Source organism: Montipora capricornis, chromosome 14 (assembly GCF_036669925.1).
Source record: "Montipora capricornis isolate CH-2021 chromosome 14, ASM3666992v2, whole genome shotgun sequence".
NCBI classification, from domain to species: Eukaryota; Metazoa; Cnidaria; class Anthozoa; order Scleractinia; family Acroporidae; genus Montipora; species Montipora capricornis.
The window spans coordinates 18,440,894-18,468,043 of NC_090896.1; the positions used below are offsets into that span (position 1 = coordinate 18,440,894).

At 39.5% G+C, this 27,150-nt stretch overlaps 2 protein-coding genes across 2 annotated transcripts; both read left to right on the plus strand.

Moving 5' to 3' along the window:
* Nucleotides 1-8,335: 8,335 nt before the first annotated feature.
* LOC138031568 (uncharacterized) lies at nt 8,336-11,435 on the plus strand. The gene is made up of 2 exons (XM_068879243.1): nt 8,336-8,356; nt 10,071-11,435. Exons 1-2 carry the CDS (start codon nt 8,336-8,338, stop codon nt 11,433-11,435), a joined length of 1,386 nt encoding a protein of 461 aa, XP_068735344.1.
* A 602-nt stretch (nt 11,436-12,037) lies between these two features.
* On the plus strand, nt 12,038-12,733 carry LOC138031569 (uncharacterized). The gene has a single exon (XM_068879244.1). The coding sequence runs from the start codon at nt 12,038-12,040 to the stop codon at nt 12,731-12,733; it is 696 nt and encodes a 231-aa protein (XP_068735345.1).
* Nucleotides 12,734-27,150: the final 14,417 nt, after the last annotated feature.

Sequence of the window (27,150 nt, forward strand, 5' to 3'; positions counted from 1 at the left end):
TGCATACCGTCACTTTAATTTTGTGTATAGATAATTAAACAATCGACAACCGGATTCAGTTAATTGTATGAAATGGAGTTATTTTCTTTTAAACCACTTTTTTCCTCTATTTTGTATAGCTTGATCAAGGTTATTACTAAGGTGATTATTACAAGCTAGAGAAAATCAAAGATTATAGCTAGAGGTAGCGAGGGTTATTCAGTAGTGCCCCAAGCTTAAGATGTATTTTCTAAATTGCTCCATTTAAGTGAAAAACGTAAATTTGACCTACAGTGTTTCCTGGACTGACAGGCTGATAACGGTAACTAAATACATCGTCATCCGGGATATGAAGATCCTAAAAAAACAAGATGAGAAATCCCTACCGTAACTTTGATTACGTTCATAAATAATCTATCCACAACTACAAAACAATCAATCAATCCACTGTTAACTCCCGGGGTATATCAATCAATATCAATTAATCAATTGATATTGATAATCGATGACCAATCGATGGCAAAGATTCGTGTGGTTATTGATTGGTATCGATTATCAATACCAATCGATAGATAAATTGGTATCGATTGGTTGTAGATTGACGGAAACGGAATTGACGAATAAAAAAACCACTTTGTATGCAGTAATCATGTAAATATATTTCATTTTAATGTCAACAGGAGAACAATACTCTCTTCTCTCTCTTTACTGTTGACGGCCCATCCACGGGAATCCGGCTTTTTTTGACATATTAAATGTTTGTTCCATGGGCCAACCTATAGACTTCAAAAATGGAAAGTGGTTGCATCATGCTTTCACAGAAAATAAACAATGAAATTGCCAGCAACAGCAGCATGAGTTGTTGCAAAATAATTAATAAAGCAGGGATACCTAACCTTGTAATAACGAACCTAATCGTGCTTCAAACAAAGATCACATACATACAAACTAAAAGATTCTATGAAGGTGCCAATTGCGTCTAAAAGAAATAAAATATGCAGCAAAAGATAAAAAAGACGAACCTTTTTTTCATCATAGTAGTAAGCGATGGGCCATTTTAGTTTTGGTGTTTTCCTGCTCGATTTTGGGGTATGTTCTGAACCGCCATCACAATCATGGGTGGCATCAAGTGCGGTGGATCTTGCCCCTTTGACTTTCCGCACGTCACGTTCATTTCATCGAGTACCTCGCGCAGTAGTGCCACCGTCATATCATCGGTGCTGCCTTCCTTTCATACCTCTCGTTCTTTCTTGTTGAGTATTTCTTCTCTCGCCTCCCTCTCTTTGTCCATTTCTTTCATTTTCTTTGACAACCTGAGACAAATCAACATGTATTGGCCATTTTCCATCGTCAACTGTTCCCACTACTTTCAATATCGACCTCACACTGCACCATTTGAAATTGTCAGTAGTTGACAACTCCCATTCGTCTTCCTTTTTTTTCTGAAAATCTAACACTCTCACACACATAGTGTGTGTTCTTATTGGCTTTTGCATCTGTTCGCCACTCGAACACAAGATAATGTGACTGGAGAGATGGAGAGCGGATGATTCATGTGACCCACGTGCAAACCTTCTGATGGTAACCACATAGCTACTATATCATACAAGTACGTCCCAGGTGCTACTCGTTGTGGGTTAACAAACTCAAATGCCTTTGCATAAAAGTCATTCCTCGCAGAATCTATCCAACGAGAAAGTCGTCATCCTGACGGCCTGCACACCTTCCCTCCTTGCAGTGAGAGACATTTTGCCATATGAAAGTATTGGCCTTCATATAGGACATAGTTTAGTCTCTTTGAATAATCAATGCCATGCTCAGCACTCCTTGTTTGGCCGGTTTTTTAAGCCGTTTAGGTAAAGGCCGGAGTGTGGTATTTTCATCCTGAAGGGGATGTTTATCTGATGACAATGCCGTAAGTTTATCAAGAAACTGCTCTTTGATCTTTAAATGCTTTGGGCAAATTAGCGTGTATGCTTCCCTTTGCTCTCCTGGTTTAAACTTTAGTGAAAGACATACTTCATGATACCAGTGTTGGCATGATGGAAAGCTACATTCCATCCATAAAGTTTCACGAGGACGCTTAAAACTCGGCTCTCTATACTTGCACCCGTTTGAGGAGTAGAGGGCACAATGTTTTGGGCTGTCATCTTCGTCGTCTTCATCATAACTTTCCATTTCCGCTTTGTTCTAGCCAGGTTGACTAAAGCATGTGTTTGGCCATCCTCCTCTATCGCTTCAAGTAATACCCCGTTATCCAATTCCAGCAACTCCTCATCAGTCATCACCTCGGTTTCATCAGGTTCCAGACTATCAAAAATAGCAAATGTGTCAAACTGCGGTGTATTAATACACAATATGTCTTCACCTTCGTGCTTGAACAGATTTCCTCTGATTAGGGCAGGTACTATACCGAGCAACTCAAGGGTTTTTATTACCTCTTTTTCTGCCATTTCTAGCTTTTATTTCCTCGTCAATGCTTTCTGGCCAACATGGGGTCAACGATGAATTTCCACATTGTTTTGTACCATAAAATTTTAGCTCCTCAAGCTTATGAATCCTGCCTGCAAGATCTCGCATTTCTTACATGCAAAAGTTCGACTTTTCACGACTGAACCCCTGCAGTCTTGAAAACAGTTCTTCGCAGCTGTTGGACCCAAACGTCCATGGTTCAAATGGTTGGTTAGGAAAATAAATGGAAAATATCTTCATTGCCAAAATAATGGAACGTCCTGAAAGTATCGAGACGTCAAAGGTCTTTGAGGAAATAAAATGATTCTCAACGCTGTAACCTGAAATTTGCAGCCACGCTTTCCAATATCTTACAAATACAACTGAAGCCCAAGCAAGTTTAGTCCTCTCTTTGACACTAATACTGCACTCGGTATAACTGAGTAAACTACACTGTCCCATTTTCAAGTATACTCTTGTTGCAACAGTTTCTTCGTCTTTCCATTCTTTCATACAGATTCGTACTTAATCTTGTAAAATTCGTAGGGCAGTCTCAACATTTTGCTTATCTTTAACAAAGACGTCACTTTTCCATAGTCCAGACCGAATCCTGTTCACCTCATACGTCTTCATTAAATGTTCGATTTAGACAACACCCTTGACAAGAACACGTCTCACGTTGAGAATCTGATTTCTCCATTTTTTTATGAGGTGCCTCCAATCTAGAAACATAAGCGTGAGAATTTGTTTAGCCACACCCATAACTGTTAAGTCTTCCACCACGCAACTGAATTGAAATGATTCGTTATCTATGTTGATGACATCATTTTGGTCGCCATGATTTTTTCAATGTTTCAACGTAATATTTTCGTACTTTAGAATCTCCATCAGCCGCCAGCCCGATAACTATGATATCGTTCCGCCCACCCCATAATGTAACCTGGTTAATCCAGCGCTCTTGTCTCATCATTCCAACGTTTGACAGTTTTTGCTTGCTTTTTAACTACGTTTTTCAAAATCGATGCAAGTATAGAACAGTCGTCACTTGGATTATCTTTTACTTTGATTGCAATGTGAGGAACAAACCGGTTTACATCTGTTCCTCTATAACCATATCCTTAAATTTAAACTGATCCTGAAGTTCACAGATTTTGCTAATATAAACTTCATGAAGGGCGTACTCCTCAACCGTGTGCTGAACCAAGGACTGGATGGTTGTCATACTTATTGCCATGCTTGGGGTTGTGTTTGTCATATCCAAAAGGTTCTTGCAGCAACGCATAGATTTCTTTTCTAACTCAGACATACTCATCCTCAGCTCACCTACCGCAACAGATATCGAATTGGTTGTCGAGACAGAAGATGCAAACAATACTTCTTTCACAGACTTCATCATTTGTATTTCTCGTTCTCCAAACTTAAGGTTATTTTCAATTACTATCTTCTCTACGGAAATATTAGATTGTTGCGGTTCATCTAATCTAGCTTGCTTTGTGGACGAAACAGATGCGGTACTTGATGCCACAATAGATCTCCCCAGCCTGGAGCCAAATTATCTAGAATCTGATAAATAAGAACAATCAGATAATAAAATTTCAATAGAAGTGACATCCCTTCATTTTGGCAACACACTTCAAGCACTCATATGTTGTACAATAACCTTTTTTCTTCAAATAAAATAACTTTTTGTCTTCATGTAAAGTGCATTTATGTTTTCAGTATTGTATTATAGCAGAGTTGCGCGCACGTGGAGCACCACTGTTAAGGAAATATAGTAACCCATCCATGTGAGAAAATTTGGCTTTATAGCCATGACGTCATGAACATCCATACTGTGTACATACGGTACATACATACATACGTCCGTCCGCCTGTCCGTCCATCCGAGCAGAAACAGTAATGTCAAGCTTCTTTGAAGGCACTAGAAAATACGGGATTCTATCGCATGTTCGTTTAGACTGTGGTGGGGAAAATATCGAAGTGGGTAGATTTATGAAGTCGACGAGGGGAACAAATAGCGGTTTCCAAATTCAGGTTCATCTGTAAATAATCAGCGAATTGAGAAGCTACACAGAGACATTACGTGGCATTGTCTCTCTAGCCTTATTCCTTCTTCAGCCATACGGAAAGTGAAGGTATGATGTCTTTTGCCTTCGCTATGTATTTCTTTCACGTGTCAATAGAGCGGTAGAAGAATTTCGCTTAGGCTTCCTTGAGCTTGTGTACATTCATAATCTTTCCTTCTCGCCTAGAGTAAATTTCTCGTTTTCTTTAAGCAACATTGTCTTCAGTGATTTACTTTAAGCAAGTTTAGCTCTTACCGATAATATTCTAGGCTTTGGTGGTAAGTTTTATCATCTTCTTAAAGATCGTGGATCAATTATCATTCACGTTCAAATTCTGTTATTCTAAATCCGGGTCTTCATGGAGATCCATTGATGGGGCCTGGTGAGAGTAATAAATTATGCTTATTTTTCCACCAGCAGAAAATTTATGCCTTATTTGTGTTGTGCTCTGAGTCATCGTTAAATGGCGGAAAGGCAGCAGTGCAGGCAAGTTCTTCTCGTGAGAGAGCAGTCTCTCTACTCTGTGTGGTGCAATATTTACTCTATCGGGAATATTCAGTAAGCTTAAACACAATGACCCAGGAAGCTCACAGACCAGTTTTACTTTTTACAGTCCAGCTGGGTAATCTATCGCTGCGAGAATTTTTGGTTATGATGTCACGTACGTCTGCCTGTACAGTGATGTCACATATGTCCACCTGTACAGACTGTCAGGGTGGAAGTTGGAAGGCAGGACAGCCTCTGGGGCCAGGAGTGTTCGGGAAATCTTCCTTGGCGGGAAATCATGTGGCAGCATTGAATAGGCAACCCATGTTTTTCTGGCCGGAAATCACCTTAGTGAAGAGCAACGGGATAAAGATTCAAAAACAGAAAAGAGCACGAGAGAAATTTGAAAAATTTAAGCGAAGAAATCCTCGAGAGAAACTGAGGAAGGAGAGGAAGAGAAAATTTCAATGAAAATCAACATGAATAGAAAGAAATAAAGTGAGTGCCAAATCACTTATTTACAACGATCAGCTTTCAGGTAATGTTTTCTTTCATAATATGTGTCTCACTGCCTCACATATTTTTTAAAACTAGCTAAAAAAAAACCAAGAAGGCCTGAAAACGTTTGCAATTCCGTTTTGACAGAGATTCTGACATATTTTAACAATCACATTTATAGGCTTTTTGAAATGGATGTCCGGGTTGTCAGCTGCTTTGTTTGACTGTGAAATTGCAGTCGATTAAGCCAATTTACTAAGCTTTAGGTTGACGTTTTAATTAGTAAAGATTTTTCCTATTGTTCTGAAGTAAGGGGAGAGGGAGTAAAGAGTCAAAAGGAAAATGCCGTGAAAGAGATTACTGTGCATGTAATTTCAGTTTTAGCTGTTGATTAAAATTGTTGGTTATTGTTTGCAAGGCTTGTTTGTTTACCACTGTCAGGTCAAAGGTGCTAGTTCTGTTTGATCACTGTAAACTGTATACAGTAATGACCATTAATTTTGTACTTTATGCAGAAGCATAATTATCTCCATATACACTATATTGCTTTCTGGGGCCAGAAAAGAGAGCTCTGCTTTTAGGCTTGGCTAAATCTATACATTAGTTTTTACACTAGCTTTATTTTCCTAACTAGTTACCAGACTTCCCCTCAGCTTATAAAACTAAAAAGGCGGTAATTTTAACACTGCCATTTTGGGATCAAACTTAATTGGCATATTGATGGCGGTGATAAATTAAAACCATTTGGGTTCAGGATTCATCGTTGCATCAATGTTTTTTTCTTGAAAGCTCTTGTGGCTGAAAGTGGGTACCACAAACAACACTTGCATTACTCCCCCTGACCTCGTCATTAAGGCCTAATCCAAAAATGGTCGGCAGTTATGGAGCACACGGAGTGTAGTAGGTACCACTTGCGGACTGCATCTCAGTGCTCCCGGCTCATGCACTCCAAAGTTGACTCAGCTTTCCATCCATTCTTGGTCGTTAAAATGAGTACCTGTACTAATGGGGATAAGTTGTGCATGCAACGGGATAGCAGTGGCGCCCACCCCAGCCGTAATTTGCGGTAGAAGTGAAAGGAAACAGACCTGTCATTTCTCCACTGTCTCGATCGTGAGATTCTCAACACCTCCATGCCACTGGAACTGACAATAAGCGTGCTTTGCTAAATGCCCTTTCTGCTGATTTTTTTCATGCTACACTATTGCTCTGTTACACTCACAGTGAAAGAAATGTTAGAGCCAAGGTAAGAAAATTGGGTTTGTCATCAGCACTAGTCGAACGCATATGTCAAGATCTTTACCAATAAGGGAGCAGTCTTATTTGGTCTGATGAAGGCCTTAGGTTAGGCGAAAATCCCTATCAGCAAAACATTCCAGAGTCCATGTTGAAGGATTGACCTAATTTTGTGCCTTAAGATATGGACAAATTTATAGTCACTTGATAGGACTGGGAGATCTGCCCACGGTTTGATCAAAGCCATGGAGAAATGACACCTGAAGAAAGGAGGGCTTTTATGCAGAAAGTGTACAAACTTTGTCTAGATCCAGTGGCTTACAGGCGGTGTCGTTCATTCAAGTTTGGAATTGCTACATGTACAAGCTCTTCAGCTGAGAGTGTGTGAGCTGAGATGTCTTATAATATCACTGGCCTTCTCATCTTGACGGCGTGTTCTCCAAAAAGGAACAGGCTAGTCTGATTGAGACAGCAAGGAGTATCCAACAAAATGCCAAAGTTTGGGAGGGTTTCCAGGAATTATTTTTTTTCTGTAGACAGTGAAAGACCACTGCCATATCGAGTACAATGCTTTGACAAGTGGCAACAAAGGCTCCATCACAGGAATGATGGGGACAAATTCACAGAGAGAAAACCGAGCGCCTGGATCTCAGTTACAATCAGAGGTTTTGAATCCGACAACCCTTGTGATCAGGAAATCGGCCAGGCCCGATGGTCCACCCTCCAGTGCACCACTAGTGATGAAAGATCCATAAGTGTGCTAGTTGCCTCAAAGCAAAACATGTCTGCTGTTTCTGGTTGCCATGACACTGAACATCAATGCTGTTGTTTTGCTCGATTTGAAGGCTCTCACTTTTGGAGAAAAGAAACTAGGTGGTGATAACTGACGACTCCAACAAGACACTACCATCCGAATCCTGTTTGTACAAGAGGATCGTCCGTGAAGATCCAGAGTAGTCTTGTTGTGTCAGATAGATCACAACAACTGATTAGGGATAGGTTTGATTACGATTTAGGCTCATAGCCAGAAATTTCAAACCCCGTGCCTTAACTTGTTAATGTCACCATCATTAACAGGTAAACAAAATCACCGCTCACATTAACGAGACTTTAAAGTAGCTAAATAATAGTGCACTTAAGAAAGTATACCACGACCTAATTGTCAAACCTTGGAGTGAAACCCATCCATGAGGTTTTGATTTGGTTTTCAAAAGAATTTCTGGCTATGTAATTCAGTTTTGTTGCGTTTTTGGAGGCTTTCAAAGTATACCTGCAACAGTTATTCAAAAAGATTACATTAAAGGGGCCCTGGTGTCGGCTTTCTGTACCATTTCCAAAAGCCAAAAGATTGATTACGTTTTTAAGTATAGTTCCAATTGTTGTACTTTGCGGTTCCCGTTTACCACGTTCTGTTGCCATTCTTGATCCCAACATCATCAGTCCATTGTGAAATACGTGCCAGACGATGAAAGCTCATATTTCATAACACCAACTGCATGGAACAGTGCTGTCGAAGACAATTCCAATCTCCTACATAGAGGATCGAGATGTAGTGGGCACAAAGTTCCTTTGCAATATAAAGGAAAAGGACTGGATCGAGGAAACAGGCAAAAAGCAGTATGTCGGTTGTTTATGGTTTGGTAGGCAGAACAAGAAGGTTTTATCCTTTTTCCCTGTGAAAGGGTAGTCTGCAGAGTAGTCCATTGAGTAGTCTGCAAAGTCGGGGTCAGTGTTTTCAATTCACCCCCAAAGTTCTAAAGATCACATTTTCAGTATTAGTGACATCAAGCTTAGAAAAAGCTTTCAAGGGACAGCTTGAAATGCAAAGAAGAACGTCGACAATCAAACCCTGGAAATCACAAGGAGTGACATTGTTCAGCATAAAACATTGCAAGTTATGACTAAGAACGACAATGCTGCTGATAACTTTAATTCAATAATGGAACTTCGGGGTGCAAACGGTTGCAGTGACGCTTCTGTTTTTTTACAAGACACCCGAAATTGGTCAACTGGGTTTAAGATAACCTGATAAAAGAACTAAAAGACTCTCACACGTCTTTTATTGGACTGATGCTTGGTCAAACATGTGACATTTCAATTGAGAAGAAATTAGCCATTTATGTCAGTCATAATGGCCTTGGTGTAAAGGTGAAGCAGTTGAACAATATTCTTACCAAAGTAAACTGTGTTGCACACAGATTTAACCTTTCCTGCTCTAAGCCATGTAAGGACATTTTGTCAAGTGATATAAAGAGAGTGTAAACACATTCTAATATATAGATTTAGCCAAGGCTAAAAGCGGAGCTCCCTGGTTATTTATTCTTACTGCCTGTACGGTTTGTGAAAATAAAAGGTTTCGAATTGTCTCCACTTTGATGTTTCCGGTTGCTGCTTTAATAAATAAATCATTTTCTTTGCTTTCTTCTACAGAAAAATTCATTGCCTAACTAGTGAATTCCATGGTAAAAACCCATATCGCATGACTCACGAAGCGATGAGAGCGACATCAGTTTTTCCAGTGAAATTTAGTTTGCAATTTACCAGTTTGTCAATAATTTTTTCTTGAACCGAGTGAGTTTTAAAAGAAAACTAGCACACCCTCAGTGAGCGAATGGAAAAGGAAAAAAAGCCATTTCTTAGTCAACTGTCAATAGCCAGTGAAGAAGAATCAGTTCAAGGGCAAAGACGAGTTTTACTGATGTATTTGATTCCACTTTATCTCTGAAAACAAGATCATTCACATTTTGATGTATTTCATTGAAACAGGCCAGGTTGGCTTGGTACAAGAATCGGCAAAATACGGCAATGCAACCAAGAAAGGATGACCTTCAAACACGACCTGCTCCAACACTTAAAAAACATTTGGGTGCCTTAAACGAACTTCTAAAAACACAAGCAAGTGAAATATCCCTCTAATTTTACGAGAACTCATTGCGAATACGTGTTTATAACATAAGGGCAAAATTTTCTTGTCACTGTCGAGGCACAACGAAAACCAGTTGGGCAAACAGATTAAAAAAAAGCACTTGTTCGCTCGCATTTTAGAGGAAAACAAACAAACAAATCAACTTTTTCTTTATGTCCAAAAGAGTACAGATAATTGTTATTTAATTCCAGTTGGCAATAAATATTTCTCAGGACGTGGAAAGATATCCTGGCCCACTCGCTCATCGTTCTACTGATCGCGCGTACTCGCCTCCTTACGCTATTTCCCCCGCCGACAATCAATCAAGTCAAGCCCAAATTGTTAAGAAGTTCTACTCCTGAACCGATCTTCTCCGCTTACGCTCTTTTGGTCGAAGCCATTTGGATCACACTTCATTATGTCTACTCAAAGCCCTTGGTATTTTTAAGTACCGAGGATGTCACGCTGGAAAGGCTAAACAAGCTAGGAAACATGCTGTTCATAATATTCTTCCAATTACTTCTTCGCGTCGGGATTGTAGATCATTAAATATTCAACTTGTCACCTCTAATGGTGTCAACTCGTCTGTTTTGAAGCCTCTGAGATCATCACAGTCATCGAGTCTTCCTTCAAACAATCTTCGTTTCGCCATTTGTAACGTTCGCTCCGTTAGGAACAAAGTTGAAACAATCATTGACCATGCTGTTGGCAATGACATTGGTATTTTTACCGAAACTTGGTTAAAGGATCTAGATTCTGTCTGCATTGCTGATCTCTCTCGTCATGGCTATTTATTTAAGAGTTTCCCACGGCAATCAAATCGATCTGGCGGTGGTACAGGCATTTTATTCCGCGACTCTTTCGATGCTTCACTCGTGGATGGAAAAGAACATGATTCTTTTGAATTTTTGGATTGGATTCTGAAGACAACAAATCGTTCTATCCGCATTGTTGCTGTTTACCGCCCTCCCAGCTCCTCTGCGTCGGTATTTTTGGATGAGTTTTTGTCGTATCTTGAAAACATTGTCATGTGTCCTGAACCTCTAGTTATCCCTGGGGATTTTAACTTTCACATGGATTTGGTGCATAGTAAGGATGCTGTAACATTCAGCGAGTTGTTGGAAACCTTTGGCCTCCCACAACATGTATCAGTGCCCACACATATCTTTGGATATATTTTGGATCTCATCATCACTCGATCCACCAATGACTTAATCTTGGGTCCTATTATTGCCACCTTGCCCCTCTCGGATCAATATTTTGTTGAGTGTTTTATTCGCTTCCCAAGTCCATTAATCTCTAGCAAGTCTGTGTCATATCGGCAGTTAAAGAGTATCGCCATTGATGCATTTAAATCGGACATCACCTCGTCTGTACTTTGCAGTAACACACACTGGAACGACCTTGGCAATTTATCCAAGCTTTACATCTCCACTTTATCGGAAATCCTGGATAGACATGCTCCCCTAAAGACGAAAACTCTTGTTACTCGTGTAAAGATCCCTTGGTTTAACGCTGATGTTCTACAGTTAAAACGTTTTCGTCGCAAGGCTGAACAGAAAGCTCTTAAAAGTGGTCTCTCCTCTGATTGGCTTGCATATCCGAAAATCTGTAATAGATATTCTGCTCTTCTTAAGTCTACTAGAACTTCGTATTACACAGATTTAATTGATCAGTGTGCTGGTGACTCCAGGAAGTTATTTAAATTGGTCACATTCCTCTGTAAGGATCCCAGTGACAGTGATCTACCACCGCACGATGATCCAGTTGTACTTGCGAATAAATTTGTGGAATTCTTTGTTAAAAAAAATTGAACTTATCAAGGACTCCATCAGTAATATTCAAGTTAATTTTCCTTGTTCTGATACTGCTGCTCCAGCTGTAAAACTTGATAGTTTTTCGCCCTTATCAGTTGAAGATATTTGTAATATAATTAGTAAATCGTCTAATGCGTACATGGCTTGTGAAGTCTTGCCTTGACGTCCTTGCCCCCTCCATTACTCACATGGTTAATTTGTCTATTCGCCATGCCTACGTTCCCGATGATTGGAAATCCGCAGTTGTGAAACCTCTGCTAAAGAAATCCGGCCTGGAGTCAACCTAGGAAAATTTTCGTCCCGTAAGCAATCTGCCATTTATCTCTAAGATCGTTGAAAAGGCAGTTCTTTCTCAATTGTTTAAGGACTGTGAAGGCAATGCTCCAGTGCGGAATTTACAATCAGGGTTCCGAAGATTTCACTTAACTGAAACTGCATTGCTTAAGGTTCAAAGTGATATTCTTATGTCAATGGATCGTCAGGAAATTACGCTTCTTGTGCTACTGGATCTTAGTGCTGCTTTTGATACTATCGATCATCAGATTCTCCTTAATTAACGTTCCTGGAAACGACTTTGGAATTATTGCCTCTGCCCATAAATGGTTTGCATCTTACCTAACTGGCCGAAAACAACGTGTGATCGCACATCTGATGACTTCCACTTAAGCTGTGGTGTCCCACAAGGCAGTTGTATGGGACCTATTTTATTTATACTTTACATATCTCAACTATATCACGTGATTGCTAACCATCTCCCTTCTGCTCACAGACATGCTGATGACACACAACTTTATCTGTCGTTTAGACCTAACGACAGGTCTTCACAAGACCACGCCACAGCTTCTGTAGAGGCCTGCATCTCTGTTGTCCGCTCATGTTTGATTTATAACCGCCTGCTAATTAACGTTTCGAAAACTGAGTTCTTAGATGTTGGTTCTCGCCACCAATTATCAAAAATCGCAATTGATTCCATCACGGTCGGTGATTCTACCATCCAGACTGTCAACAGTGTTCGAAACTTGGGTACCTGGTTTGACTCTAACATGTCTATGTCTATTCACATTGGTAAGATCTGCAGCAAGGCCTTTTATGGCTTGTATAAAATTCGTCAAATTAGGAAATTCCCTAATCCTGAGTCCACGAAGACTTTTGTTCACGCATTTGTGACTTCACATTTGGATTATTGCAACTCTCTTCTCTTTGACGTCCCCAAGTACCAGATAGATCGTTTACAGAAGGTGCTCAACGCCGCTGCTCGATTAATCTTTAACATTCCCAAGTTTGATCACATTTAGCCTGCCTTATTTCATCTTCACTGGCTTCCTGTGGCTTATCTCGTTCATTTTAAGCTGTTACTTTTAGTTTACAAATCTCTTAACAATCAAGGCCCACGATACATTCGAGAATATTTGCAGCTATACTCCGTTACTGGTCACCACGTACGTTCCTGCGACCAGGGCCTCCTTAAGATCCCCAGAACTAATTTTAAGACCTTTGGTGATCGCTCCTTTGCCTGCTCCGGACCATTTCTATGGAACAAACTGCCGCGTAAAATTCGAAACAGCCAGAGTGTAGTCATTTTTAAGTCCAAGCTTAAGACACATCTGTTCAAGCTGGCTTACGATTTGTTTTAACATTTTAAAATAGTTTTATCCTTTTAATAATTTTAAAATTTAATTGTTTAATATTTTTGATATTTTTATATAAAATTTTGTAAAGCGCTTTAGAATATTTTTATAATGTTAGCGCTTTAGAAATGTAAATTATTATTATAAAAATTCGATTGTCAGTCCTGAACAAAGGAAGAACCGATTAAACCACCTTTTAAAAATACGCATCCACTTTAAATAACGCATCCATAAAAATAACAAATGGTTTAGTGCCCAAGGAAAGAATTTGTGCTAAGTATGAGCTATTACTGGTATTCTGTTTTGTCGTTGTCGTTCACTTTCGCTCAGTCCTTTCGTTTCTGTTCAAGACACAGGTCCTCCAGGCATCATGTAACCTTATCAGAGCTTCTAAAGATATGCAAAAAATTGCAACTCAGAGAAAAAAGCAGCTCTAAGCAAATTAAAAATAAACACTCAGCTTTAAGTTTACCCCCTGCCGATTCTTGACTGGAATAGCTGCGTAGTGTGGACCACAGATATCACAATATGTCAAACTGGATTGAAACCAGCGAAAAATGCAGAAAGAAAGCATCTTCCAAACCGTTTTCCATCTGAACACGAAAAGCGTTGACTGTGTATGGCCGTGTAGCCTCGTCAAGCCACAGAAAGCGTGTGAAAAATGAAGCCTCGCTGTTCACCTAGGTTGAGCCTGCAATCCAATCGAAAACCAGTACCTGGTCAGCGGTCAACTTCAACAGCTGCCTTTGCTGAACTTAAACTTGAGTCCACGATATGGTCATGTGATACTGGTCAGTGGATACCTTGTTTTGACAGGTGTCAATTAATCAAAAGATGGATGTCCAATGTCAAAGATGTATGCTGTAAACTAGCATGATACTGGTCACATTGGCATACATGGAGGGGTGGACGTATGGACGTACGTTAATGTAAAGAACGGTTGATGACGTCATGGTTATAAAATCAAGATTTCTTGCATGGATGGGTTACCATATTTTGGTGCTCCACGCGCGCGCGCCTTTTTCTATTCAAATTGAAGTAAGCGATATGATAAACTGAAGGAAATTCAGCAGTTCATGCATGGAAAAGTTAAACAAAAGCGGCAGATCACGTGTTATTTACTCAGACAATGGAGGAACCTTTACCAAGAACGAGAAATGGCTACACCAATTGCGGGCAGATGAGCGCCATCACTGTCTCCTTGAAAACTAAGATATCATGTGGAAATTCAACCTGAGCCAAGCCCCTAGGTGGCGAAAGTAATTTGACCGAAAAGAAATGTGTCCTGCCTGGGGGAAGGTTTGTACTAACTGCAACAAAAAAACCCACTTCTCACGATGCTGTACGTCATCACAGCGAGGAAGAATATGAAGAAATTTACACTGTATTGGCAAGTGAACCTCGGAAGATGATGAAAAAACTGGAATTGTGGAACTCCTCTACAACAGTTAACTGCCAAGTTGACACCGGCAAAAACCTGTAATGTGCCACTATTCCAAGAGTCACTGGTGACCATCCCCATTGATTCCTATGGAGGTGACAGAGGCTGCACAGATCTCAAGTTTAAAGATCTGCAAGGAAAGAAATACTCGATGTGGATAGTTGTTGTTCACTTGGACGCAACTCCCTTAATGAGCATGCAGACTAGCAAAGATCTCAGAATTATCTCATTTCCAAGTGAATATGTCCGAGCACTAGGTGCTAAAGGGTGGCTTAAAGGTCCAGTATCTCATCTTTCACTCGAAATGGCCAACCCCAACCTTAATGCATGTATTTGCAAACATTTGAGTGCAAGGGAAATGTGGGACCCAGTGGGACCCAGTGAGACCCAGTTTTCCAATGAACAGCTCCCTCTAGAAAACAAAGATATTATTCAACAGCGGCATGAATAGCAGGTAACCAACCACCCTTACAGCATCACATTTAATGTTCCCTATTGCAAAGACCAGCCCAGACCCTGGGATCTCTGTGGAGTACTTAGTATACCTCTCATCTGATCGCTACAAGACCAGAGCCTGAGATTGTTATTTAGTCGTACAAGTAACTGGACCCGTTTGCAATGTAAGAAAGTTTTTTGGCGGCCACCTCCATAGTACATCTTACAGAGGGAGAACTCCTGACTGATACTGTGTCCCCTTGCAACTTCCCAACCTCAGAATTCTTGCTTCCACTAATGATGCCCATTCTTCACCCAGAGAACTCCCTCCAACATGAAAAGGGCTGAGCTTCGCTTCTCGTTGTGTGTCAAGACTGATTGGAAGGAAAAGATTGGCTTCTGATTTGGTTTAATAAAAATGCGTCTTTTGTGCAATCAAATTTTGGTTACCGAATCAATCCTTATAAAAAAAACTGTCAAATCAACCATTTATTTCCACATCTAATGACGTCACTCATCGTATCTTCATTTCCACAAGATGAAAGACAGCAATGGAGCTCTATGTCAGCCACTGGAACATATCGCATCAAAACAGGTGAAACCACTTAAGAGGAAGGGAAAAAAACTATTTTCTCACTTCAGATCTAAAGAGAATAAATGAATTAACTCTTCAAAGACGCTATAGAAAACATTAATGGCATAAAACAGCCTTGAACCAGAAGGGACAAGGGTTAAACCAAGAGCATTTCAACGGTAATTGGAGTGCATGGAATCACATTTGAACCATGTTACAGTTGTCATGAATAATGATTAGTTCATAAGTAATTATGTCACACATACAACAACCTCGCTGATTAGAGAAATAAAGCTGAGAAATCAAGTCCTGCACGGTTATTGTTCTGCACACATTAAATGGTGTAACAATAAACAAATTTCGACTTCCGACCCCCTTATCTTTGAAGGCAATCTGTAAGAGCAATGGAATTGCTGGAAACAGCTATTTGAATTATATGTAGCAGTCACGGAGTCAGACGACAAAGAAGAAAATATAAAGATATCAATTGTACTAATATGCATCAAAGAAGGTCCCAAAATTTACAACATTTTCGACTTCACAGATGAGGCAAATAAGATGTGTGATTCTCAGATAAGGTCCATGGGAAGATGGAGGTCCAACCCTTTTGTGAAGTATGTCCACGCTCAGTCTACGAACAATGAATTACATAGCAGCAGGCAGGGGTTGTTGTTTGTATATGATTTCAGATTGCTTGGATTTGCAAAGGCAGCCAACATTGAAATATTCAATTTTATTTTTTCCAGTGTATTTCTGTCTCACTTGTAACTTGCAACATGCATGTTTCTGAGGAGATGTGCGCGGACCCGAACAGGGTGGAAGTGTGTTTTAAGCAGAGCGCTTCTACCCTTCCTTTTTCGGTGCCTATCGATCAAATAAGAGGGAATTTCGCATCTTAAAACCAGTGCTCGGATGCCACCTGGTAAAAAAAACAAAAGGGGTGACCGTGAATCTAAAGAAGAGTCAAATGAAAAATCGGCTCCCAAGAGATGCAACATGGCGGATACTGGTGTGGTTGAAACGCAGAACGATGAAACACCTCTTCAAGCAAACAACACAAACTAAACCTACATGAAATCAAGGCAATGTAAGTCGACATACAAATCTCACTATGTTTCATACTGCTCGAGAACAAACAGTTCAAGAAAGAATTAGATGAACTGAAAGCTCCCCTTCAATTCAGCAATAGCGAGCTCCGTGACATGAAACCAAAGAATTGCATGTAACAATGACTTTGCTTTAGTCGGCAACAAAGGATTCACAATAACAGACAGAAGAGGTAAATTACATAAACAAGTCTCTGGATAATTCCGAACAGTGCACTCACAAGAACAGCTTAGAATTCCATGGAGTACCCAAAAACTCGTCATCCTAAAGATCGCAGCTGCTGTGGATGTTCAAGCTGTCCCCAGTGACATCGAAATTCCACACAAACTGAGATGTAAAAACCACAACAGGGTCATAATTTTAAAGTTTTGTAGTTATAAAGTTAAAAAACATCAAAACAACTGATTTGTTTCCGAGCTTCGCTTTCGCTGTAGGATTGATTGACCGACTATCCATCAACAAGAATTTAACCAAGTATAGGAGACATCTGGTAGACTTAGCAAACCACACAGGAAAAGACGCCGTGCAAGTAAATAAAAGAATTGGAGATTTTTACATGTACACTTCTGAAACTACCTACAATAAAAACACTTCCGTATATGAACACAATCAAAAGATTGGTGGCTTTACTGAGGGTCTAAACATTCCACAATTAAATGTGGAGAAACAGGAATCCTTAGAAGAGGATTTGGCCTTGGAAGAACTAGAAGATGCTCTAACATCTAAAAGTTAAGATTCGACGACTTCTTATTAATTAGGTGATCATAAAATAGTTGACACGTGTATGATTGAACAATGTCGGCAAGCTTTAGGAAACCAAGGTTTACATAATGGGGAGTAATATGATCACAAGGTGGCACATTGTTGATAATTCTAACAACTTTGTTTTGTAGTCTCACCAATTGTGACAATGGTACCTCGTAATTATTACCCCACAGTACACAACCATAAGTAAGATAGGGGTATACAATAGCATAATAAATACTTATCAGAGATTGGGATGTCACATGTGGTTTTAATTTAGCGATAATAGTGACACTTTTGCTTATTTTACTACTAATATGATCAATATGCTTATGCCATGACAGGAAACAATCAATAATGAGCCCTAAATATTTGACATTATATCACTGTTCTAGGTACTGATCTGCTAATTTTAGAGGAGGATATAGATTAAAACTAATTTTTTCACGTGGTTGAAAAACCAAGCATTTTGTCTTACTTAAATTCAGGGTTAATCTGTTTGAGCATAACCATTCATAAATAGCAGGCAATCCAGAGTTTATCCTCTGAAGCAATACATCTAGGTCTTTCCCAGTTGCAGTTAAAGAAGTATCATCCGCAAATAGTCTTAGGGAAAAATAGTTGGTTGCTTTTTCAAAATCATTTATATAAATTAAAAAAAGAAAAGGGCCTAAGATCGATCCTTGAGGTACTCCAGAGTTTGCTAAAAGAAAGTTAGAATCCACACCATTGACAAAAACTTTCTGCTTCCTGTTGCTTAGGTAAGACCTAAACCACTGATTTGCATTACCTCGTATACCATATAGGTCTAGTTTGGATAAGAAAATAGAATGGTTTACTGTGTCAAATGCCTTGCTTAGGTCTAGAAAGAGCGATACAGCATGCTTTTCTTCATCAAGGGCTTTCGTTATCTCATCTATTAAATCTACCAAGCAGTCAATTGTATTGAATCCAGATCGAAAGCCGTACTGATTAGGTACTAAGATATTTTCAGTCGGGCAATAGAATATCAGTTGATTGAGAATGCACCTCTCAAAAATTTTACTTAATGCACAGAGAACTGATATGGGTCGGTAGTTACCGCATGACGAACGAGAGCCTTGTTTGAAAATCGGGATAACCTTGGCAAGTTTTAAAATATCTGGAAATATACCTTGTTTAAGTGTTAAGCTTATTATGTATGTCACTGGTCTAAATATTTCGAGTGCAGCAGAGGATAATAACAAAGGGTGAATCTTGTCATAACCAAACGATTTTTCACAATCGATGCTCTCTAAAAGTAAGAAGACCTCCACTTCACTTACCTTAGTAAAGCGAAAAATGCATTTATTCCCCTTCAAAAAGGACGCGAAATGGAGGTCTGCTTTAGGCAAGCTAGATGCAAGTTCAGTTGGAGCATTGCAGAAGTACTTGTTGATAGCATTTGATATAGAAGCTGGTTGGTGGAGATTTTTACCTTTAACTTGTAAATTATCAATAATGGAAGATGGTCGCTTTTTATTTATTATTAGGTTAATGTTATCCCACATTTTCTTACTGTTTGTAGAGTCTTTAAGTACGCGATCATAGTATATTGTACGGTATAACTTATTGATAGTAACGATTTTGTTACGGTACATTTTATATCTATTATAATAATAACTGTTGCGGGTAGTCAACCAGTTTTTATACAGCTGATTACGAACTTTAATCGATTTTTTTAATCCTTTAGTTATCCAGGGTTTGTTTGACTTACCTTTAATCTTAATTGATTTAATTGGTGCATGTTTATTGCTAATCCTGTTAAAAGTGTGTAGAAATCTAGTTAAGCTTTCATTCGCATCACTACTATTATAAACAGACTTCCATTTTTCGTTCCTTAATTCGTCACGGAAAGCAATGTCATCAAATCTTTTAAAGTCTCTAATTTCAATGGTATCGGGAAAGGGGCTTAGTAAAGGATCGTATGAAAGGCTAAAAACAGGCAAATGATCAGCTATTTCGACTGCAATACTACCACTTGTGCTTGAATACACAAAATTGGAGTGAATATGATCAATACAACTTATTGTCGTCTCTGTTATTCGAGTTGCTTCAAATATCAAGGGATTAAAGCCTTCAGAATGGACCAGATTAAGGTATTCTTTTGCTATTGTGCTCTTAACATTTCCGCTTAGACAAAAAAATGGTATGCAGAACTTGCTCAAATTCGTCACGAAATTCACGTTGGGACCTATTAGGTGGGTTGTAAATGACACCTATTAGCAAGTCTTGTGTGTAAGCCAATATATTCAATATCATCTATTTTTAAATCATCTCTTAATATATAGTTAATATTTGACTTTAGATATAAAGCAACCCCGCCGCCATTTGAAAATTTATGGTTATCTGTCAACAAATTATATCCTGCGATTTTTATGCTTTCTGGATCGACTTGAGGCGTGATCCATGTTTCCGAACAAGCGATTAAATGAAATTCGAATGGAATGTTGTCTAAAAGATTATGCAGCTCGCTGATATGTTTACATAAACTTCTGATGTTTAGATGGAGTGCCGAGAGATGCGGTTTAACGACATTGGAGAGTTCATTAAGCTCTTCTAATGTGAATATACCATAATCATTAAAGGATTGTAGATTTAAATCTGGGTCATTTGTGCTATTGGTCATAGGTCTATTTCAAATAAACATTAAGTTTTCATACGAAAACTACGTCCATAGACATAGGAATCTCTGCATCTTCTAACTAACCTGATCAATGGATATAAACATCTATGTATCTCTATATAAAGCTCCATCAATATACAGGTTTCCCCAATGGAATCTCGGCTTTTTTCCACTCTCAAATGCCTCCTTCATCACAACTTTAAGCTTCTTCTTCTTCTCCCTATCCTCCCAGATCAGATCCTCCGTTATCCAAACACCGTCTTTAAGGTCGCAACTTTGTACCTCTCTGGACGATATACAAATTTACAAATTATGGCTCGTGGTTTGGAATCGCTTCTTGGTCCAGCTCGATGAGCATTCTCTAATTTTGGCTCCAAATTAAGCTGGTTTGCTAGAATATCGTGGATTTTCTGCAAGCAATCCTCGCCGGGGGATTCTTCAATGTTATGAAAGCGAAGATTGTATTCCCGTGAATGGCGCTCAAGTGATAGAAGACGTTCATACATTTGACTAATTTGCGTAACATGGTTTTGAACAGTCTTCTATTTCATCAACTTTGCATCTAGCATCATGGAGTTCTCCCTCGAGTTCTTCAAAACTTTGGTTGAGGTTCGTAAATTGTTCAGAAATCTTGTCCAAAGCCCCTTCATTCAGTTGTACTTTTGCTTTCAGATTCGAGATGTCTTGTATAATCTTTTCTTGACCTCCGCACAGACGTGCCAGCGACTCTCGAACAAAAGCTTCGAAATCTTCTTCTGATGCATCAGTTGGCAGTTTCTTGTTTCCTCTCTTAGTGATGTCATGTTAGCAAACAAAATATTACATGTAGTCGAGTAAATATAAAAAAGAAATAGAAGAAATGCAACTTATATCCACTTTAGCTCGGAGCTTCAAAATTTGCGGCCATCTTACTCAGAGACCGCTGACCAGCAGTATCAAATTATGTCTGTTTCATCTTAGGTGTACACTTTCCTGAGGGAAAAAAGAAAAGTGGACAAAGATGTTTGCGATAGGTTTCAGAAAGAAATGGTAAGCCTACGATATTTGAGTTGAACACCCGGGGTTGAACATAATAGCAAATCCCGTAGTGAGTGCACTGTCTTTACTGACGTCCCACTACCTGAAGTCACCCAGAAACATGTAACGGTAGATCTCCATTAACAGTTGTCATACAACTACTGCTACTACTACCACCGCCACCACCACCACCAAATTGCTATGATTGCTGGAATATCTGTCTTAAATCAACGACAGGCAGTCCATTTCAAACAGTATTCAGACCACGTGACGTCACCCAAGGCCGTAGTTTTATTCAAGCGATTATGAAAACAGTTTCTATGAGATAATGATTTTTTTGTCTTCTAATTACAATCTGCAATATACTGTAAACCATAGTTTCTGTTGCCTTTTTTATCTAGAACCCTTCAAGTAATAACCTAATTAATAATGTAACCTTTAAAGGTAATTGTGTTGTACAAGCAGCTCTTCATTATTATTTTAATTATATTTGACCTTTTTGCTTAATTGCCTCTTTACAGATGGATTTCACAGCTATAAGGAGTGCTAGTGATAAAGACTTTGAGGCTCTTGGTTTGAAACGAAGAGAAGATGTGCTTGCTTTGAAATCATTTGTTTCCAGCGGTGGAATAGATGGGGGAAAAATGAGGAAAGAAGTGAGAAAAAGAAAGCTTTTAGAATTATCCAAACAGCTTGTAAAGAAGTCAAGCAGAGGGAAGGCAAAGACACAGGAAACACCATCATCAAAGGAAAGAAAGCATCCACAGAAATCTTTACTGAAGAAAATCCAAGTTGGATGGCATCATTACAACGAGGACTAAAGGCGCCATGTTACTGTACGCCTAGCAAAAGGAGGGGGCACAAGGGAGTTAATGGTTCCATTGTCTGCAACAGAAGATGATATGATTGATCTCCTGACAAATGTGTTTTTCCCTAAAGGATTTTCAGTGCATGGACAAACTCCGGGTGAAGAAGTAATAGGTGATGAGTTCACATCACCGTCAAGTTACATAGCAAAGTACAACTTAAGCAAAGTGAATATGTACCTCTTGTCAAGGTGTGTAGATGATGATGATGAGGCTGTTTTACTTAAACCTGCTTTTGAGAACAAGCAGAATACCAGTACATCCTCTACCCCATCAACAGGCCTGTTGAGATCATCTGAGGAAAGAGCAGCTCTAAAGGACAGTCAGTTAATGGAATATCTTGATTCTTTGGAGAAGGATCAAGACAAGGAATGTGCTGCACAAGAGCAAGCTAGAGAAGAACATGTACAGGCTAGACAGGAGGAACTACTTAGTCTGCGTCGTAGTAGAGCTCAAAGAGTACCACCTGAACCAGATGTGTATGAACCACACATTACAGTGTCGGTGAGACATGTGTCCCTAGGTGTTCACACCCGCAGATTCCCCAAAAGGAGTGATATGACATGTTGTGCCATCCATGACTGGGTAGGCTTGCTGAGTCTCACTCCTCAATACTCTACCCTTTTATCCTTGAGTGAACCAGTTGTGAATCCTTCCTTACCTATTGAGTCTGACTTCCATTTTTTCACCTAGGACTAACCCTTTAACTCCAAATTGCCACTTACCGATTTTACTTTGTCTGGCAATCACTGCTACCGGTATTCTGTTGTCTTGGCTGTAAATAAGGATACAAATCCACGTCATCGAGTCAACTGTTTACAACCATATTCCACATTGTATACTTCCTCAGCCATGTACCATATATGCAAATATTCTTCATAGCCTATTATTAACATTCTAAGAAAACTAACCTCATTGCACACATACGCCCTTTCCTTGCTTACTTTTTTTGCTAGTTACAGGAGTTAGTGTAAGCTAATGTTTGTTCAAAGGGACATGACTGTATACTCATTATCATAAACACACTCTCTTATCCCTTTCCCATCTTAAAGGGGCTATGTCAGGTTATTTTAGGGTTTTAAGGCAAAATCTTGAGTTAATTACGAGTTTAAAATTTGAAAATGGCACTGTGGAATTCCTATACTGATAAAATTATCATTACATCACAAACAAGATGAATCTGAGCAAAAACGACCATTATCAAGGCGATTTGCCACAAACTTAGAAAACGTCACGCAGACCTTTTTCAAGATTACCCAAATGCAATCCGTTTCAATCCATTTGTGTCCATTCATGCTTCTCTTTTCTTTTGCTGTATTTCTTTTATGTTGTTCAACAGTTAAGTGGTTATTGCAATGTCTCATTCTACTTTTTGTGCTTTTTGGGTGTCATGAAAATGACATCATTTTGTGTGACATAGCCCATTTAAATGTAAAAATACATTGCGTTTGTCTATAGACAACTACTCTCTGTTACTTGTTTAATTTGTTAGCAATGACACTCCTGGAAGTATGAAGGACACTTCGCAGACAGGTGTGGTAAGCGGCAATGTTGCTGATTGTCCAGGACAAAGATTCAGGGAAATGGTAAACAACGTTTCCAGTGCAGACACTGAGAGGGGAAAGGAGGTAATTGTTTTTTCTAATGCACCAATTTCTGAAGTAAATATGAATGTGAGGTATCATATAATTAATCTTGAGCCACTGCAAGGTCACATGGATGTCTAATAGATGCAATTAAGTCCATTTTGGAATTTACCTGCAGGTAACAAAATACTCTTTGCACATAGTTAGCCTCAACCTAGATTTGTTAAAAACGTCCAATCAGTTCTGTTGCTGTAGTGTCAGCAATGATAAACACGTACTTTTTTTGTAAGTTTTGATCAATGTTTGGTTATGTGTAGAGTCCCAAGCCATACCAGGGTATTACGTACTGTCGGTTCAGAAATCAAGATGACACCCTTAACACAATGCAAAATAAGCCATATTAGTTTTATCTGAAAAGGCATAATGGTGCTTTCCAATTTCTATGCCAGCAGTTGACAGCTATACATGTAGTTGCCTGCAGAGGAGACTATGTTACGCATTAAAATCCTGTCCAGATTGCATGCTGTGACACCGACATTAGACATGCAAGTACAGTCACTCACTTTGCCCAAGAGTCTCCTTAATAACCGAGGTATTCTGTAATGAAACAAGACTTTTTATTGGTAGTTCAAGGAAAATTCTTTTACTGTGTTTATTCAGGCCTTGACACAAAGGAGAATGAATGCCCTCGAGAAACTTACTGCTGTAGGTGTAACGAACATATGGCTCCACAGAGAAACTGTCATGCTTGATCTTCTCAAATTATATGCAACGTCAGCAGAAATAACACAACGCCTTGCAATCGTTTCCTTCTATGGAGAACAAGGAATGGATCTGGACGGTGTCAAAAGAGAAGCTTATTCCATATTCTGGAGACAAGTCCTACGCGAGTGCTTCGATTTGTCCCGCGAGTCAGCCCAGGCATCCAGGAGTCGACAATGAGAATACTTGGTCAAATCATCAGCCATCAGTATGTTCTCACAGGTATATTTCCAGTTCAGATCAATAAGGCTTTCGTTGTTGCTATGCTCTGTGGGCGGCAAGCACTTGACAACGAAGACCTCGTAGAGGCTTTCCTGGAGTACGTATCGGATAATGAATCCATGGCGTTAACGGCATCTCTGACATAGTCAGAGCAGGGAGGGCTCTCTGATGAATCTTATGGTTTCTTAATAGATTTCTTTAGTCATTACCAAGTGAAAAAGAGGCCTTTGGCCACCAACCTAAAAGCTATTGTGGTCCAAGTGGCCAAAAATGAGTTGCTGTCAAAGCCCGCCATGGGAATGGAGAGTATGATGGGGGGCCTTCACGATGGTGATTATAAAGATCTGTGGAAGTACTCAAAGGAGGATGTATTGAAGGTATACGAGGTGATACGCGTGACACCACAACAAGTTCTGTTTTCCTACCTGAAGAAATACATCAGGTGCCTTAGCCGAAAGGAGGTTGAGCCGTTTCTTCATTACATCATGGCGAGTTCCCTGCCAGTTGTCGAGAGTATCAAGGTTATTATCTTTCATGTGAACGAGTTAGGATCCTTACCCCATCCTATTGCACATACCTGTGCAGCTTCTATTGACCTTCCAGATGGTGGGTATGCAAGTTTTAACGATTTCAGAGTGCAAATGGACTCTGCTTAACAATGAACTTTCATGGAATTTCACGTCAGTGTGAACTCACCCCTGCCTTGCCACAGAGTTGTTAATTCTCACATTCACCAAATGAAAATGACGCACCGGCGCCGCTTATTTCCCTTCCATAAACAGGCGATGCCATTTTTGATGGCCGATGCCATTCTTAGTATCGAAGCCTTTCAATTAGTTGTTAGGGTTAGCTTCAATTAAATACTCTAAAATTGCAATGTTTTGTAAGGTCATGTTTGTGTGTCATGACAATGAGCCCGTACTCGGCCGGATCTGAAAGCGGCTTAGACCATTAAAGAAACCATCATACAGGTATAATTATCACGAAAATTTTGGTTTGAAATTTCTGGCGCTGAGTTTGAGATTCAGTTGGTACAGTACATGTTAGTTGATGTTGAGCTTGTTTCACTGAGACAAGATTGTTGGTGAAGACCTACGAGCTCATGATCTCACCTCAAGCAAACCTAATGTCAAGGTTTGAAGACTTGCGTTATACCTCCACTATGACTCATTCGAAATGGAATGAGTCATAAGCGTTGTTGTTGTTTTATACTGATACGCACGTTTCTTATCACTGAATAAGGTGTATAGTCAAAATGTGAAAAACTATGAACGTGATCAATTTGGTCTGAGAATAAACTCTCAACGAAAAATGGTGTTTCTAAGGGACTAGGAGTTTGTGTTTGATTGCAGTTTAGCTGATGACCGATACGAAGTACAATCGTTTTGCCTTGTGAATTGTGTTTGTTTGCTTCCATTCAACTACATTTCCTATATTCCTTGTATCAATATTGGGGAAGGATGTTTGGGAAGGGCCCCTGGAAGATTTGTGGAAGGTGAGGGCGGGATAATTCTTAGAATTGGTTCATGCTTAGCGTAAGAGTAAGTGGAAATTGTGTAAACTACCAGGCGCAGATTAAGTGTGCCAGGCTGGGCTTTGGATATAATATGAAGCAAGCCAGCTAAAAAGCTGCTTAATCAAGAAGTATCATGAGCAAAGTGCCACACAAGAAATTGGAGCTATCTGGTGATTGTGCTTAAAGCCACAGTTACACTGTGCAATTTGTCGTGCAACTTGTCTTGCAATGCCATTGTGAGACAAGTTGCTTAAATCATTGCCCAATGTAAGATACCTTGCAACAGCCAAACTTGTTGTGAGACCAGTTGCAGAAAACGTTGCGGAAAGTACAATTGTGTTCTACTTTCCACTATGGTTGCAATGATTTTTTAAGCATTGCACAGTGTAACATCTGTCCCCTACAATTTGTATCGCTACGGTTTGCGGCACCAGTATATGGAAATGTTTCCTTAACCTCGTGTGATCATGGAAACGAGACAAGTTGCATGAAACGTTGCTCAGTGTAACACCCGTATAACAACTTGTTTCGTAAGGTGAGAACGTTTGTTGAAATGGTGTTGCGAGACATGTTGCACGCCGGAAAGATTGCACAGTGTAACAGGATACAAATTCAAGGATAGGAAAATATGTACTTATTATTTAGAGAAAGTTACTGCAGTGTACCTATACCGTTTTAAACTCGTCTGTTTTATTGGAACCTACAACCTACTCCCTCTATTATTATCTGGGATTGGAGCATTGTTTGTCTCTGATATCTGCATGTTTTTTCCCAGCTTTGCAATCAAACATACACGAAAACGTGGAACGTTAGAAACTCGCCATGATACAGGTGAGGAAGGAAAAGACTTAATTTAACAATGGTAGCACAAAATAGTATTTTAAAAAAACACTGGGCCCTTTATCACATAACATTTGCCTGAATTTGGCAATCTTTCCCAGCCAGTTTTCGCTAGATTGTGGCCGAGCATTGCCCTCCTCCAAGCTACTCCCGGGGAGTCTTATAGACGGTGGGTGCCTAAAAGCTGTGTGGAAGGCAAAAAGGTAGAAAGGGTAAATTTTCACACTTTGAGCACATGAAAGGCATTTTCAGCTACCGGCTTTGGTGCAACATTGTCAACCAGGCTTGTGCCCTGGCACGAATCAGACAGAAAGTTTTTGCGATTTCTTA

Bases quoted from the DNA above. Each gene is read 5' to 3' on its own strand.
- LOC138031568 (XM_068879243.1), top strand. From the start codon at position 8,336: ATGTCGGTTGTTTATGGTTTG. The intron at 8,357-10,070 runs GTAGGCAGAACA...GGTATTTTTAAG, and splicing joins TGTCGGTTGTTTATGGTTTG to TACCGAGGATGTCACGCTGG.
- LOC138031569 (XM_068879244.1), top strand. From the start codon at position 12,038: ATGGTTTGCATCTTACCTAACTGGCCGAAAACAACGTGTGATCGCACA.